Source organism: Girardinichthys multiradiatus, chromosome 20 (genome assembly GCF_021462225.1).
Source record: "Girardinichthys multiradiatus isolate DD_20200921_A chromosome 20, DD_fGirMul_XY1, whole genome shotgun sequence".
NCBI lineage: Eukaryota > Metazoa > Chordata > Actinopteri > Cyprinodontiformes > Goodeidae > Girardinichthys > Girardinichthys multiradiatus.
In genome coordinates, this window is record NC_061812.1 from 24259464 (window position 1) to 24277109 (window position 17646).

General features: G+C 36.8%; 1 protein-coding gene across 15 annotated transcripts in view; it reads right to left on the minus strand.

The window, feature by feature from the left end:
- The window catches only part of cadpsb (Ca2+-dependent activator protein for secretion b), a 117971-nt gene that overhangs the window by 70542 nt on the left and 29783 nt on the right, over positions 1 to 17646 (minus strand). For all 15 annotated transcript variants that reach the window (XM_047346736.1, XM_047346735.1, XM_047346739.1 and 12 more), the window contains exon 3: positions 14963 to 15295. In XM_047346736.1, coding sequence (XP_047202692.1) covers positions 14963 to 15295 — 333 coding nt within the window. The remainder of the gene's footprint in view (positions 1 to 14962; positions 15296 to 17646) is intronic.

Consider the following 17646-nt stretch of genomic DNA (forward strand, 5'->3'; position numbering starts at 1 on the left):
TTGTTATTTTTTGTTCATTTAGTAAAATAAGGCTTTTTTTGTCATGATTTGTAGATCTTTGGGTTCAGTTTTTACTTTTGGTTTGTTTACAGCATTTCTGTGTTATTATTTTTTGGGTCTTGCTTCTGATCTTTATCATTTATGTTCTCCAGGTGGCACGTTCATAGTGCATTTTTAGTTATGTTATATCTGTAAGACATTTCCTTTGGTTAGATTGTGTCCTTGTATTTCTGTTTATTTCCAGTCATGTGTTGGTTCCCACTCTCGGCCTTTGGCACCTAAATTAGCTTCATTCAGTCCACTTGGATCATGCTAATCAGTCTCCATGTCTCACCTGCGTGTGGCACTATATATATCCTTCAGCTCTGTTTGCTACTCACCAGTTAAAACTGCTTTGTTCATGCTTTCTTTTGCCATCTCATGCTAAACTGTAAGTTTTATTTTTTTATTAATAAAACTGTTCTACCCACTGTGCTGCTTCTGCCTGCCTTTCTGCATTTGTGTCCACTCCAAGAGCCCTTCCTTGACATTTTTTGGTGTTTATGTAAAGTAAATTATTTTCTCTTCCACAGATAAATAAAGATTAGACAGATATATGTAAACATTTATTTTTAAAGACCTCATTATTTAAAAGGATCTTCTATTTTTTTCACATGACTGTAGATTATTGTCATAAACCAAAAAAGGAACCATTCAGAGTAGTCAGTTCATGTTTTGGTAATTAGATATTCTTGTCAGAGACCAGTGGTGATTAACACAAAATAGAGGCTTATTTGATTTTTTTTTTATCTTAAATACAGAACATTACACTGAAATACAAGCCTACAGCCTACCACTGCCCACATTTGGATAGGGACATCAGGCCAATAATGTGATAGACAAATGTGACAATTCTCAAAACAAATAAAATAAAATAATCATTCCCATACAAATTCATACAATTTTTTGTTAAGTGTTTATTTTATATGTTCTATATCACATTTGTTTTATGGGGAATAAATATGTGGGAGAGCACCTTTGGGTTGTACAGAAGAAACAGCATCTCCTACAATCACATTCTGGCTGCAGAATTAGATGCCTGTCTAGGAGTATGAAAAAAAGTGTCTTATTTCACAGGTTTTTGTCTTAATGTTTTAAATGACAACAGACAATTCAAACAAATTTTAATCTCCCATCTATTTTGAACACAGAGGAGAAAGATGGTTTGCATTTCAATTTGATATTTTGTAAACAAAAATCAATAACTGCTTCATTTTTGTTTTTCATTACAGGTTTCAGATAAGAACATACAACTACAAAACATTCATGGACTCAAAATCTCTGCAAGCTGTTACATAAAAACCTTTTTTTTTTTTTATCTTCTATGCATACTTACAGATTAAAACGCTTGTTCCAGGGGTTTTTTCAGCTGGGATTTTAACATTGGCAACCTGGCTTTTTGCAACTTATCATTTAAAAGTTAATAAGGGTGCATTATAAAGTTCAGTGACTGGAATGACTTTTATCAAAACACTAAAAAGCAGCGGTCAAGATAAATATGATGTGCACTCTTAAAGACTGTAACAGATTAGCAGTTATGAAAAATAGTAGAGCATAGCTATAAAAAGGCCAATCTGGACTCCAGTTCTTTCTGACTGGCTGCAATCAGAAGCACGGTGTGACATCGCACATGAAAGATCGAAATCAAAAGCGATTTCTGCCTTGGCGCATAGAAAATATGTTGCCATCGCTGCAGGCAACAGAACGTTTCTTTTATTTTGGAAGTGTCAAGTGTTTTGAACTTCCTTTTCTTGTTGATTTTAATCAGCATAATTAAAGCAGCTCTCAGACATGCCCTAGCTAAAGCAGCCACTAAAAATAAAGCTAACGCCAAAACAAATATGCAGAGAAGCTTTGACTTCAATTGGATTTGTATTGAAGTCAGTGGTAATGAGATTTCTGTACACTACTTAAAATGTTTCTGTATGGAACAAGATTTTCTCATTTTTTAGCTTTAAAATCTCCTCTTTGAAATGAAAATAATGAGGACTTGCATGTTTCTTCACATCAATGATAAATAAGGGTTTTATATTAGCTGACACAATAAAATAGTGGAGATGCCTGATGCCTGTGTCTTGCTCTCTGCTTCTGTATGCTTTGCATTTTTTTCATTTATTCTTTCAGCCGAAACATCTCATTCCTGTCACATTTGATGCTCTGAGTCACCAGTCAGCAGCATGTTCTCTGTGAGCTGATTAGAACAAATCTGCACCACAGTTGCACCTAAGAAGACATAAACCATTCGACAAATCAGCGTGGTCTAAATTTACACTAAAATAAAAAGTATTTTTGAACTCTTAAACCATTTATGTTTTTTTTTTTACATTATTTGTAAAACAGTCAAAAATATATTAGTTTTCAGAGTGTGCATGGCTTTATTAAGCTGTAAGGTGCATTTTGATAAAATTCTTTAAATAAGAGAATATCTACAAATTAAGTTGAATCAATTCTCAAATATTACCTTCCAAGGATTTAAAGTTTACAAACCACCAATGAAACTATTATGAATCCTACACCACTAACTTTGCTGTTACCTACGATGGAGTATTAGAGCCAGGCTAAGAGATCTTTTTGTTTTAAAGTGTTAATATTATGAGAATAAAGTCTGAACATTATGAAAACAAAGTTGAAATTTTGCAAGAATAAAGTTATAATTTTTAAGACAACAAGAAGTGCAGTCTTTCATGCTTTAAAATGAGGAATGTTGAGCATATTGTGAAGTTTAGCATATGTTTCACAAATAAGGACATTCTTAATCTTTTAGCACATCATCATCAAATTATTATTAGTATCAGGACTTTGAAACGATTGTGCATATGACTGTTTTGAAGAAAGAACCACATGGACTTGGATCAAAATTGCTTGTTTTGTGGAAGGTGAGTTGTCATTACTTTTTTTTTCCTAATATTGCCACTTTTTTCTTGTAAGATTAGCCTACGACTTTATACTCAAAATATTGTGACTTTGTTCTTGTAATATGACCCCTTTATTCTTGTAATTTTAAAAAAAGTATCTTAGCCTGGCCCAAATACTCCGTCGTAGTTATCAGATCTCAGAAAAAGTAAGATTTTGCACAGATGAAATCTGTATCAACTCTTAAGAGTCACGTCTTTCCAGAAAAACCTCCAGAAAAGCTGCATTCAAAGTAGAGATGAAGGCTTTTCTTTGCCGTGGCTGGTTTCCAGGTTTGAAAGAGCTCTGCCCTCCCATTCTAAATTTAGCCTATACTTTCTTTTTAGGGTTTATGACACATTCAAACTCCTTTTAATAAACTTTGTTTTGATTCAACAATTAAAAGTGACATAGTTTGGTCCTAAAGGAAAAATGTGCTGGAGTTTCCTTGAAATTTAGTTGCTAAAATTATTAGGTCACCTGTCAAAACAATAGGCACCTAAGCATACAGACTGTAAAAGAATAGATCTCCCTGCGGAGCTTAGTTAATTCCAGGTCAGTACAATAAAAGAATGCCATTTGTACAATAAGTCCAGTCAGTCCAGTCAGGAAAAGTGCTAGTGTTGTTATAACAAAGTAGAAACATTTAGGAACAACAGAAATTTAGCCAAAAAATGGTACGCCACATAAAATCTGTGATGGCCTCAGTGGATGCTGATATCACAAATTTTCTGCAGAGTCAATAACCACAGACCTCCAAACATCATGTGGTCTTCAGATTAGCTCAAGAACAGTGCACGGAGTTTCATGGAATGGGTTTCCATGGCCTAGTGGCAGCATCCAAACATCACCTTTAGGTGCAATGCAGAATGGATGCAGTGGTTTCTAGCATGATGCCACTGGAGACATTTTCTCTAGAGTATTGAATCATGCCTCTTTTTCTGTCAAATCCAATATACAAAGCTTGTTTTATTTAGTTGCCAGGAGAACAGCACCTGCTTGACTCCATTCTGTCCACTACTACAAAGTTTGGTGCAGAGTGGAGTGTGGTGCTGTTCTTCAGGAGTTAGGCTCAGCCCCTTCGTTCCAGTGAAAGGAACTCCTCGTACTCTGAGATACCAACACAATTAGGACAATTTCATGTACCTAACTCTGCAGGAACAGTTTGGGGATGACCCCTTCCTGTTCCAACATGACTTCTGCACCAGTGCACAAAAACAAGGTCCATAAAGACATGGATGAGCAAGTTTGATATTTTATTTTATTTTTTTTTTAGCTTTTTTAACAATTATATAATTAAATGCTATTTTTGAAATAATTTTGTTAGTGTCAGAGCTCAAATAAAAGTCTGAATAAACTCTGTTTATTCACGGTGATTATGAAAACGCTTCTGGTTTATTTTCATTTAGACAGGTATAAAAAGCAGCTTAGCAAAACCAACAGAAAAAAAAAACTTAAGGCTGATAAACTAGGCTGTCTCTTACAAATATGCAAATCAGAGATGTTTACAATGGAGGCAACATTTTTAATTTTCGCTAAAATTAAAAATGTATTTTAAAAAAGATAAATAGATTATAGCAGTGGTGCCATTTAATATGTAAATTTTGTGAAATGACTCATGTGACTGCCAAGCAAAACAAAGCACTCTGTCATGCAGTTAATTAAAGTAATACACTCTCGGCTCAGTAGGTAACTATAAAACAAGTTGTGTTGTATGCAGGGTGTGAAAACAATCAAATATGGACAATTTACCGAGTTGTTAGTTGTCACTTGGGTATTTGTAGGTGACGTTCCTAGCTGGAAGTGTGCACCAGGACCAGATTTTGCTTAGAGGCCTTTACAACCTTGGGCTGGCTCTGGCTGGTTGTATAATTAAACCCGTAGTTACACATTATCATTTTTGCTGTTAACATAGATTTGGATTTGCTCTTTTTTACTTTTGCTGTTTATACCAATCTGTTGATTGCACTAATGACGGTTCTTGAATAATTAGTGCAGCTTCAGCCGCCACAAAACTAATAAAGAAGAAGGAAATCATGTGAGATTCTGCTGCAGGATAAATGCATTGCAGTCCCATACAAAACACAAAACCTATATTTACCATTTTTACCAGCACCCTATGTACCCATTGCTCACTGACTGTACCTGCATAAAAGCAATAGCAAATATGTCCAGGGTGCAACAGCCAAATACGTTATATTTTTTTCTGCTGGTTGTGGACCTCCCTTTCAATTGCCATTCAGGGCAATTGCACTTTAGCCTAAACCAAATACGTCTGCATTGCAACTGAATGTGTAAACAAAGGATTTATCAGAAACTTAAATACATTTATGCTACATGTAAATAAAAAAATAAAAAAAACACTCCTTCACAAGTGTATTGTTGCTGCAGCTAAACATCTCATTTTGAATGCATTGTTCTTTAAATTCCTCTGGCCTCCTGCATACCAGAAATGACCTCTCTGAGCCTTTGGGTATTTCACCTATTCCTATTACATTAATAGACCTTGTCTCTCAACCTTAACCATATTGATTTTATGCCTCTTCCAGCAATCCCTTCCAAGAGAGACTGAGCCAAAGTGCACATACAATCGGGGGAGGAGTACAATACAAACACAGGGGAAAAAAGACAAACAGATAGCGTTAGATCTTATAAAAACAGCATAAAAGCAGATCACGTGGAGCGTTTTTTATGTAATGTGCAGATAAGTGATTTTGATGATCATCTCACCCACCTCCTTGGGCTTGATTTTGTTCACTGATCTGCAGGATATAAACTTATGTCAGGCAGATGCCTCTTAAATGAAGGACAGTATGAATGGGCCGTTAAGTCTGATGCGCTACCATCACTGGCCACTAAACAGCCACCCTGCTACATGACCCAGAGTTCCTGTTTAGTAGAGCACATAATCAGACTTTGCCACCAGCAGCAGCAGAATGTCTGCATGGGAAACAGAGTGGTATTCAGCACAGACCACAGAAAAGGAAAGAAAAGATAAGAAAAATTTGTCTGAAAAAATAAGGTGACGGATACAGATTGCATTCCTGCCCAAGATGTGCCTCAGTTGCCTATTTCTCCCTGTTACTGGCAGTCTTGTGTCAAAACATTCTAAGATATACGGGCTCTACTGGACTGTGGTGCAAGTGACATCTGACATATGCACTCCCATAAGAACTGTCAGCACCAGGTTCGGTAATCAGCATCCTGGCCTGTCAGCATCTGACAGTGCATTTTCACTGTCCCATCTGTGCATCTACAACAAACATGATAAACCTAAGACCAAGAAAACTCAAAACTGAAATAAAACATAACTGGGAAGTGACACTTAAGGAGGTGGCGAAAGATAAATCTGGTCAGCATGGCCACCTTCAGATTATAGCTCTTCAGCAAACAAAACAGAATAAAAAATTATATATGGTACTGGCAGAAAGGAAGGAACATTCGGCTACCTACTGGACCTCACAGGATTCTTTGAAACTAAATGTCAATGTTCTTAATACTAACATATACAGAATAACTGTCTAAAACATGCATTTATTACTGTTTAAATACAGTAGAGCTGCAGAAACATAATGCAGGTGACAGCATTTTAGCATTAGCCGAGATGACAGCAGGTTAAAGCAGGTGGGTATTTAACAGCCCAGCTGATGACAGATTCCCAGGTGGCTGCTGGGACATACGGAGCAGATACAAAACATGACGGGTGAATTCTTGTGAAAGAACACAGACCGGACAGAAGGGTGAGATAACATGGAGGAGCTGAAGCAAAGAGCTATATTTAGATGTGCTGGGTATACATGTGTCCATAGTAAAATATGAAGTGTAAGATAAACAATATGTGAGTGCTAATGTAGCATCACTGCAAGGTGTTTCAGTGTACATTTTAAATGCTCCACATCAATATCTAACTTTTCAATACTGCCCGAAATATCTGTTCATGTAAAATGATGTGATTGCAGAAAATCTAAAACAAAATCATTTAGCATTGTCTTTCAGCTCTATGAAGCACAAATATTTGGTCACTTTCACTGCTCTATTGGCACTGTGGATTAAAATGCTAATTAATGTGGAGCTGTTTAGCAGCAAGGGTTGAGCCGTTACATCTATGTTTTGAGGTTGCCTTTTAACCAGGTGGCCAAAAACGAAACATTTTCTCCTGAGATTACACCGCTGCAGATTGTTTTTTCTGTACATTTTTGGCATAATAACTGCTATATTCAGTCTCACCAAATATTTTAGGTAATGATGTTAGCATAGGTAAAAGATACAGTGATTGTTAGTTAACATCCAGTAGTTAGCTAATGTTAACATGTTAATGTTAGCATTTTAGCTAATGCTACCATATAAACACTTACTAACATTGCAGATTGTTTGACCTACTCCTAGAACATGTAATCCAATGACATAGCAGTGTTATCTCCTGGTATTACTATGGTATTAGCAGCATGATAACTTGTTTAAGTATACTAGCTAATACTTGCATACTACCTGGTTTTGGCACCGAAGATACTTTAATTATTATCCTTATTATTAGCACATTAGCTAATGTGAGCATATTATGTTTTGCAGAGCTGGCCCTACAGAATGTGTCACCCTAGACAACACAATAACTGTATTCAAAAACTAAATACAATAATTATATACTAATGTTATGTAAAATACCTATATGCTGAATATACAACTGAATACACAAAACTATGTACAAAGAGGGCATTTTACAGACATCTAGTTGTGCCTTTCATTACTGCATCCACTAGAGTGATAAACTATGCCACTACCTACTCAACCTCACCTCTGCTGCTACAGCTGAACTTTCCTAGGTTTTTTGTAGTAATAACAATTGGGTATTGCTTTACATTTCACTGTAAGTTAACCTTTCCATTCTAGGAGTTAATAGCAATTACTAGTAATATATTTATGTTGAAGAGGAATTTTTTCCCAATTTTTGATGTCCCCTGGAGGCCATGTTGCCCATAGTATTTGCCTGAATTGCCTAATGGACCAGTCGGCTGTGAGGTAATGCTTGCATTCTATCTAAAGGACATACAGGTAATGTTTTCTAGTGATAGCTTTTACATTTTCTGCTTTTTACTCCTGTGCTGGTTTGCAGATTCTGCAACTCTTCAATTACTTGGGCAGATCAGATTCAGAGTCAACCTCCTTTGACTAGATTTTCCTTAGCTGCTTTCTGCTTCTCTTTCAGGCTGTGGTATTCCATATGATTCTACTTCATTTATTGAGCTAATTTCTTAAACAACTTTTACTCATATTTTCACTACTTTGTTTTTTGACAATTTATTTGCTTCAGCTAAACGTCTTTGGAAGATTAACGTACAGCATTCACATTCCATTTTTGGAGAATTGAGGAGTTAATACTTGATTTGAAGCAGATTTTTTAGACATAAAATTGTATTTTTTAAATAATTACTCATTTGGAAAGAATTTAATTTAAAGTTAGGTCATCAAGGACACATCTGACTTTCATTTTTATATCTGTAATAAACATTGTCCAGATTCTGAGACAGCTTTACCCTGCATTTTAGCACTACGGCTCTTTCAGCTAAGAAGTGGTTCGGCAGGGATAGCGAATGCTCTCATCCTCTCCCAATCCTCTATGCAGTGAAGAGGCTCCATTACGCAATTACATCAGCTACAGGCAAAACCAGGGAGAGCTCAGGCCTCATTTCCCAACTAACAGTTGCTGACAAGTCAAATTATAGAGGAAAAGGAGGAGCCTTCTTTCAAAGCTGACCGGAGGACGGTTTGCCAGTTTGGGATGTGCGGCAAACCATGATTTATGGCTGTGCATGGGAGAAAGTCTGATTCTGATGTGCTTGTGCTTTACGTTGACACCCAGGCTTGGGTAATTCAATCACCCATTTGAGACTGGGGAATAATTTTATGTGAGGGAGAGTCAAATAGTGTGACTAAATATAACGGGCTGAAAAAAAAAAAATCTGAGAATAAAAATCTGGGGGAAGTGTTAAATGTGCTCATGGGGAAATAATTTCAAAGTTATTTAAAATGAAATGTATCTGCTATGGTTGTTTCTCATGGTTCATTGCTGGTTTGTTAGGATTTTTAATTTCTCTTCATTAGATCTGATATGACCACAACATGTCTCACGTTTTGATTATAATCAGAGACTTAAAAATAAGATTATAATAATCCACAGTTCTGCCATGAAAGTTCCAATATTTTCTATTACCTAAACATAAAAACAATGACAAGAAGAACACCTTAACCTTGTACACAATTTAAATGTGTGGCTGAACATTGTCAGCAAATGTTGTTTGTTACAGTATGACCTCAGAGCAGAATTATCCTGCCTTCACAGCTTTATCTCTCTCCTTAGCATTACATGTGGACCAGACAGCAAAATTCCCATGACCCACTTAGCATGGGCTAAGGTTTACACACAGCTTTACATCATGATGCATTCACTGCATCATGAAAGTAGGGCATCAGAAAAATTGTATTTACTTGCTTTGCTAGCATATTCTAAAAAGTAGGTATGCAGCTCAGTTAAGAGTTAAAAAATAGTTATTAGTCCCCACTACTATTAGTACTAGTACTGCTTGATGTTTTGATCATTAAAAAATAACTGATGAAAGAACTTACAATTACTTTGCGAGCTGTGTCTTGCAGGAAAAAGGCTCAAATCGAACATTTGAAGTTATTTGAGTGCTAAAATAGGGTTTGTATTGATGTCTTCTCCCTGAATTTATGAACAAATCCAAACAGTTCATTGTTGGGAGCTAATGGGAAGGCATAGGCCTTCCTATTGGTATGTTATTTCAGATCCCGCTTTTCTTATTTCTCAAATTTTAAAAGACTGAGCTTGATTTTGTCTTTTTCAAGAGTTACTTCTAAATATATACCAGTCAGTTGGCCCAGATATTAAAATCAGCACATTTGTCCATGATTAGCTGTAATTGAGCAGATCAAATACTAAAGAAATGGGACTTTTTCCCCTTTTTGATTTATGCATCAAAACTAAAAACTCCCATCATTTTTGGTGAGAGTTTCTATATCAACCAACAACAGCCAGCAACATATACCTGAAAGCAATTCTTTATGTTTAATAAAAGTTAGATAATTTTTAGGAACATATGCTTTGATGCACAGATGTCGAATATCTAATAATAAAGCTGCCAAACTCCTGAGCTGTAAATTATCCCCACTTTAGCTGTGGGTCCTGAGTTTAAATCTGTGGGTATTTTTGTTTTCAGTTTTCATGTGTAGGTTTTCTGAGGGTACTCTGGCTTGTTCTCAAAACCTTAGAAACATGCACTTTACATGAATTGAAGATGCTAAATTGCCCTAAAGTGTGAGTGTGTGCAGGAATGGTTGTTTACCCTATTTGTCTCTGTGTTGGCCTTGTGAAGGACTGTTATTTATGTGCGAATGATTGGCTGAAACACATCACAACTGAATGGAATTAGGTTAGTTTCAGAGGACAATGTTTTCCCAAATTGTTAACAACAACTAAACACTTCTTTATTTAATATTTCAGTGCGTAGATGTAAAGGAAATTATTTCTAAAATACAAAGACAATGGTGAAGTTAGGCCATGCTGAGGACTGGATGTTGTTGGAAGGTCATGATTGTCTGTTCAGTGTTGCAGCGAAGACAGGGGCAACATCTGTGAAGTAACAGACCGGGTGAGTGGTGCCCCTCCTTTTTAAGGACCAGCGAGAGTGTTTGTCATGGCAGACCCTGCCTGGGGCCTAATCCCTGGACAACATATCCCACAGGATCTTAGCTGTACTGAAAACCCACCACCACGTTGAGCTTAAGACTGCACTGGAGTGGTTCACAGCCGAGTGCAAAGCAGGCAGGATGAGATGCAGCTTCTCTAAGCCTGAGATCATTGCTCTTAACAGCAAAGATGTGGATTGCCTTCTCCAGTTTGGGGGCCAATCTTTGGACTAAGCTAAGGAGTTCAAGAGTGGATTTAGGGTTGAATAGAGGTAGTGGGGCCTTGTCTGCTGTAATAAGGGGTATTGCTCTTATCTGTAATTTTGAAGAAAGAGTTCAGCCAAAATGCTAAGCTCTTTATTTACCAGTCGTCTTTGTAACTCTGACCTTTCATTACGAATATGGATATTGACCGAAAGAATGACACCCTGGATACAAGTGGCGGAAATGTGCTCCTTCCGCATGGGTGGCCAGGCTCAGTCCCTATAAATAGGGTAAGGAGCTGTGTCATCTAAACGGAGTAGCGCTGCTGCTCCTCTGCATCCAAAATATACAGTTGAGGTTGTTTACTAAACAGGATGCCTTCTAAGCACCTCACTTTGGAATATTACAGGGCATTTTCCACTGGGAGAGCAGACCCAGATTATGCTAAAGGGACTATATATCACCTCTGACCTAATAACGCCTTGATCTCAAAAAGGTGGAAGACAATACAAGGATGAATAGTCTTATGCATTGGAATGACCTCTATAGCAGGGGACATGTATTTTAGTGCACGTGGAGGTAGGCATTTAGATTGTCATATATCCTTGTGAGGGCTGGTGCTGTGTTGAAATCTTTCCGTATTGTAAAAGATCTTAAAACAAGACTGAACATTGTTCAACCATTGTTGGACTACAGGAACCAATGTAAGGGCTGAGCAACTGTAAAGGTCAGGTCACGGAATTATTCCACACCAAAGATATTGATATAAAACATATCAGACATTTCTTTGGGTTTACAGAGAGAGACAAGAAAAGGGGTTACAAGAGACTGTGTGTCTGAAACCCTCAGACGGAGAGTTCCAACAGAGAACAATAAATTATTTGACAATATTAAACTGGAAATTGTTAAACATTATGGAGTAATTAATGTGTCTTATGTTCACAGTCAGGATATACTGTTCTTACAGTAATCTTTGTGGAAAGTATCTTCTCTTGGAAATCTTAATAAAAAGGTCTGTCAGAGACAGTGCATTGGTCTCTACTTTTTAATTCAATAACAAAACGTTTAACACCCAGGTTTCACTAATATGTGTCTGTCTTTTTTTGTCAATGGCAGCTCTCACACACCTTGTATACAGGACACGTGTACTACTACTACGGAATCAATGCAACTGTGACTCAAGTACAACACCAAAGGCAAATAATGATATTACTTAACTGTGTCCTACGCTATCCAGGAGCTTTACTTACTTCGGGATACTGGATGTTTCAAAAGTGAAGTGAAACTTATGACATGACCTACTCTATGATTGATTTGGCTAATAATTATCTGCGAATGTAGGGGTATTCATAGATAAGTGGAATTTAATACCCATAAGGTCTGTTGATCCTTAAATATAGAAAAATGAGACAGTGATGTCAGAGAAAGAATAAAACAACCCATCCTGACACAGCAGAACCTTCTGAATTCCACATCCTTGATCCCAATACACATGCACTATTAAGAATGAAAGCACACACTACTTTCAGACACATGGAAAGATTTTATGTTCCACAAAATCTCTCTCATCTTTTCACATTTAGACCCATAAAACATGGTTTCATGCCAGCATATATGGCAAGAAAGGAGACTGTGTGACATCTTAAGAATTTTTCTAGATTTTATTATTTTTCTCTTTGGAATAAAATGCAAAAAGAACTGTTGCAAGTCTACATGTTTTTTTACATTTTTTCTTTCAATCTAGAAACTCATTTTTACTGTTTTCTAGTCCGTTTTGGTCTTGCCGCAGAAAAAAAACATTTATAGGCCCACCAGGGAGCAGAGGCTGGCTGGCACAGCAGCTGTCTGCACTACTCTAATCAGTCTGTTAGTCATTTCCAAGAGTGATTTTACTCCAGCTAGAGACAAAAATAGAACAGTGCTTCCTTTTGACAATTTAGGATGTTACTGTAATAAAAACAAATCCTCAGAGATAACGTCTAAAAAAAGTTGGCCTCTTGGCCAAAAGCTTACCAAGAGCTTGGTAGTGCACTGACTAGAACGTCACATGTCCTCTATAAAGAGAACATTATTATTGAGTAGAGAAATGAGTATAGTTTACTGAATATATATCACCATCAGTATAGACTGAAATATGAACTTTTGCAACAACTTTCTTTTAAATTATGTCAAGAAAACCTGGAGACGTACTTAAATAGAAATGAGGTCTCTTTTGTCTCTTCTTTAAAATGAATTTTTCTTCTCACAGCGATGATCCATATTCCAGTTCTATCATCAGTAGGCAAATCACAATGCAAAAACTGAACCTATGGTAACAACTCTGCAGCCAGCATAAAAAAGAAAGAAAAATAGGTTAGGCAACCTCAAAGGACTGGGAGGACAAATAAACACTGGATATGAGGGCTGTGGTGATGTATTGCACCTCTGCATTAGAAGGTTCACTGTAATGAACACTCATGCAGAACATAATCTTTATTGATTTTTTGCCAGTTGAGACATTTAAACAATACTGAATCATCTAATTTGTTTAACAGCAAATTCTACCATCTACTTAGATCTAATCAGCTGGTGATAGGAGAGTAGCACCAAGAAAAATCTGTGATTAAAAAAATCCAAGCAAGGCTTTTTAAGGTGTGTCAGAGATTTGTTCTTCGTGCAGTAAATCTTAAACAGATGTTAAGGTGTCTGAGGTTTTCTCCACATCCTGTTCACATTTTAATCAATCTCTAGTAGAAAGATAACAGTGCTGCTTTCTGCACTCCCACAAAGAGCAGTAAAGACAGCAAGGGAATGAGAGTTATGTCTGACACCAGCACCCCAGAGTCCACCACTATCTTCCAGTAATCTCAACATGTCCTTGCCAATAAAGCATTACTGGGCTGGTTTCAAGGGATACATCTCAAAGATACCCATTTGATTTTATAGTTCTGTTTAACATCACAGCCAACATGTGAGAAGGGGCAATGATTAGACTGTGTAATAAATTAGAAAACGAAGATTATAGTGCAAACATTGGTCATATTTGAGAAACAGGCACATTTGACTGGAGGTGACCCCAACACATTTATATCTTAAAAAAGTGCTCATAGTGCCTCGCAATAGTATTCGTGTTTCTCGAATGTTTTGACATTTTGTCATTTTAGAACCACAAACATCAAGTTGCTGGAAAAGAAAATTGAATCTTTGGCATGCATTTGTAGTTAGCCCCACAGAGTTGAAACTTTGTAGGGACAGTATGTGTCTACCAGCTTCACACATCTAGAGACTAAAGTTTGTGTCTATTTTATTCAAGATTTCAGATTTGATGAAGAACATCTATGTACATTAACTATCAAGTGCTGCTAAAGATTATTTAATTAGACTGTAGATTAGAACTAACACTTGATTATGCATTGATATAAACCATTCAATTGTAGGTTTGGGTGTATGTTTAGGGCTGTTTTTCTGCTGGAAGATGAAATCTCTGCCCCCGGTCCTGTCTTCTGCACCCTCTAACAGGTTTGCTTCAGGAATTGCCCTGGATTTAGCTTCATCTGTTTTTTTCTCAGCACCTCTAACCAACTCTCCTACTGCTCCTGAAGAATATATCCCCACAAAGTGATAGTAACACCATCATGTTTCACTGTGATGATGGTGTTTAGGGTGATATGCAGTGTTATTTTTTTTACAACACATAGTGTGCCAAAAAGTACCAGTTGGGTACTGACCAGAGGTCATCTGACCAGAGCAACTTTGATTGCTGTGTCTCCCATATTTCATGGTAAATGGCAAACTGCACTTCTTTAGGTTTTCTTTCCACAAGGCCTATCTTTTTGCCACTCTTCCATAAAGGTTTGTTACACTATTCACTAATTAGGTGATTGATTGCACTTGCTTGCACTGCATTTTATGTATATAAAGTTGGTAAATACACTTGCCACACTTTTCTGATATAAAATAGATTTGAATATCATGTATGATCCTTCCTCTTCAATATAATGCCTTGCTACGTGTTGGTTTATAACATAAAACTGCAATAAAATGCATTCAATACATGGACATTTGTGGTTGTAATGTGACAAAATGCAAAACAACACTTTTACAATGCACCACATAGTATGTGCCACATGGAGTATATGTAACTTACCTGACAGGCTTGGTAAAGCAGCTGATGCTCAAACTTCTTGATGCCGAGGATATTTTGGAACATCTCATACAGCTGGTCCTTGCTGAGGATTAGCTCCGAAGCCGCGCTGGCGGTCATGCGTTGCTGAGCCTTTCGCGGATCCTCGTCACCACGGTAGATGGTGTCAAATTTGGCCATCCAGGAGCTCAGCACCGTTTCCTTACTCAGGCCGTCAATCTCTGGGAGGCTTCGCACCCGCTTCTCAATGTGCCTTTTGAAGACTTCCCTGAAATCGTTGGCTGAGAAACCGCCGCTCTGTACCATCTTAGCTACACGGTCACTCTTCAGGAACACCTACCAAGTAAGAGACACATTTGGACATTAATATTTGTTGTGTTTGTATATGTAAATAAATTTAGATTAGGATGATCACTTGTGCATATTTTAAGTTAATGTTTAGGTAAACTTAAAAAAACAAAACAGCCCACATTACATTTTTTTGGTGCTTTAGTATGACAAAACTGTCTAGTGTTAAATAATCATGTAGGCATGTGTGTGTTTATATGCATGTTGTTATTTAGCATGAGGCTTCATGCCTGTGGTAACAACAAGCTAACACGGACAGAGTCAGGCAAGACAATGCTGTCACTGCATCAAGGGAAGCAGCCATCCAAGCTGACAGTATTTGTCACTGTGACAGTCACATTTTGTTCTTTGCTTCCATTCAGCAACTTTTGAAACATCACAGCACAGGGGCACATCATCATTGTTGTTTTTATGCATCTTTTCACTAAACAACAAAGGTTTGCTGAGTGAAACAGATGTTAGGTCACCTGTCTCGGTTTCTTTGTTGTATAGGTGCAGTTTTCCAAGAAAAATACACAAAACAGCCCATTACATTCCAAAAGTTAGCTTTTAAAAATAGCATTTGAGTAAACATGCACATTAATGATGAAGTAGGCAAAGACTGAAAAAACAGCAAGCAGCAAGGATCTAACTTAAAGAAAATAATAATATTATTTTACTGTGGATGTGCATATATATTGACTAAATTTATTAAGCAGTTCTCTTAAAGTGTTGCAAGTACGTTCAGATAAATTATGAATTCTATTAACTGCAAAAGTGTGCAGTTACTTCACATTTTACACTATTTAGATGTATTATTTGACAGTGAATAAACCTTTGCTGTTTTATGTCAGTCAGGATTATCAAAATTATTTGCATTTCATAAATACTCAAATAATGAATGAATGTCTTTTAATTCTTTAAATAATTTAAATACTTTTTCTTAGTATTTGGTAGAATTCACATTTAAAATATATGGCATGAACTAAATGTATGGGTATCCTTTCATAAGCATCTTATGATAAATTACAGGAATTTTGGACCATTCCTCCTGATATAATATGAGTAACTAAGGGTTAGGTTTTGTAGGTCATCTTGCTCACAGGGTAAGGGTTAGTGTTGACAAATTTTCTATGGGTCTGAGACAAGAGCTTTTGATGTCAACTCCCAAACATTTGGAGGACCAAGTTGTAGTCATGCTTCAACTTCCTTGCTGATGTCATGAGATGTTGCTTGAATTTTTTGTTTTAATGTTCTTTCCCTATAATGCCATCTATTTAGTGAAGTCCACCAGTCGCTCCTGCAGCGATACAAACCCACAAAGTTGGGATGGTGTTCCAAGCTTCCCCCTTGTTTCCTCCAAATGTAACAATGGTCATTAGACCAATTACTTCATCTTTAGTTTCATCAGACCACAGGACATGTCTTTAAAAATCTAGGTTTTTTTCCTGTCTTCATTTGCAAACCATAATCTTGCTTTTTATGTTGCTTTCGGAGTAACGTCTCCTTCCTGTTGAAGTGGAATTTTGGCCAATGGGATTACAGGACTTGTTTCACTGTGGATAATAACACTCTCTTACCAGCTTTAGCAAGCATCTTCATAAGATCTTTTGTTTTTGTTGTTGGGTTAATGCACACATATTGGACCAAAACGTGTTCAAATCTGGACCACAGAACTCATGCCCTTTTTGAACAGTTTGATGGCTGGACATTCCCATGGTGTTTACACTTGCATATAACCATTTGCACAGAGAAACATAGAGGCACCTAGAGGCATTTGATAATTGTACACAAGGACGACTCAGGTGTTGCCTTAGAATACATCCAAAGTATGCTTTCATTCAACTTAAATCTTATGAATTAACCTATCAGAAGCCTATAAAACTAACATCATCATTTCTCAAATATTTTAAAGACCAAGTAATCTTAGTGTATGTAAACTCCTGCATTTAAAGAAAGCAATAAAGAGTCCTTTCCTCTGCCACTGGAATCCTACAATGTGTGGATAACAAGATAGATTCAAACTAGTATCAGGAAGGAGAAAATGTTATGCTGTCTGAGAGGAAGCTGAAGCTTGGGAATGATGGATCTTCAAACATTACAATGATGCCAATTTAATCCTTAAGTCCATCAAGTCAAGATTCCCTGGAAGTCTGTAGAGTCGCCATTAAAGTTGCCTGAACCCTATTGAAAATCCTTGATGGGATTTTAAAAAGGCACTTGCAGCACACAACCCAAGAATATTAAAGAACTGGAGGTATTTGATTATGATGGATGCGTGATGCAGCAGGTCATAACAGTATAGGGCTGCTCTACTACTAAAAATACTTGTAATGACGGGGTTAAATCATTTTAAGATT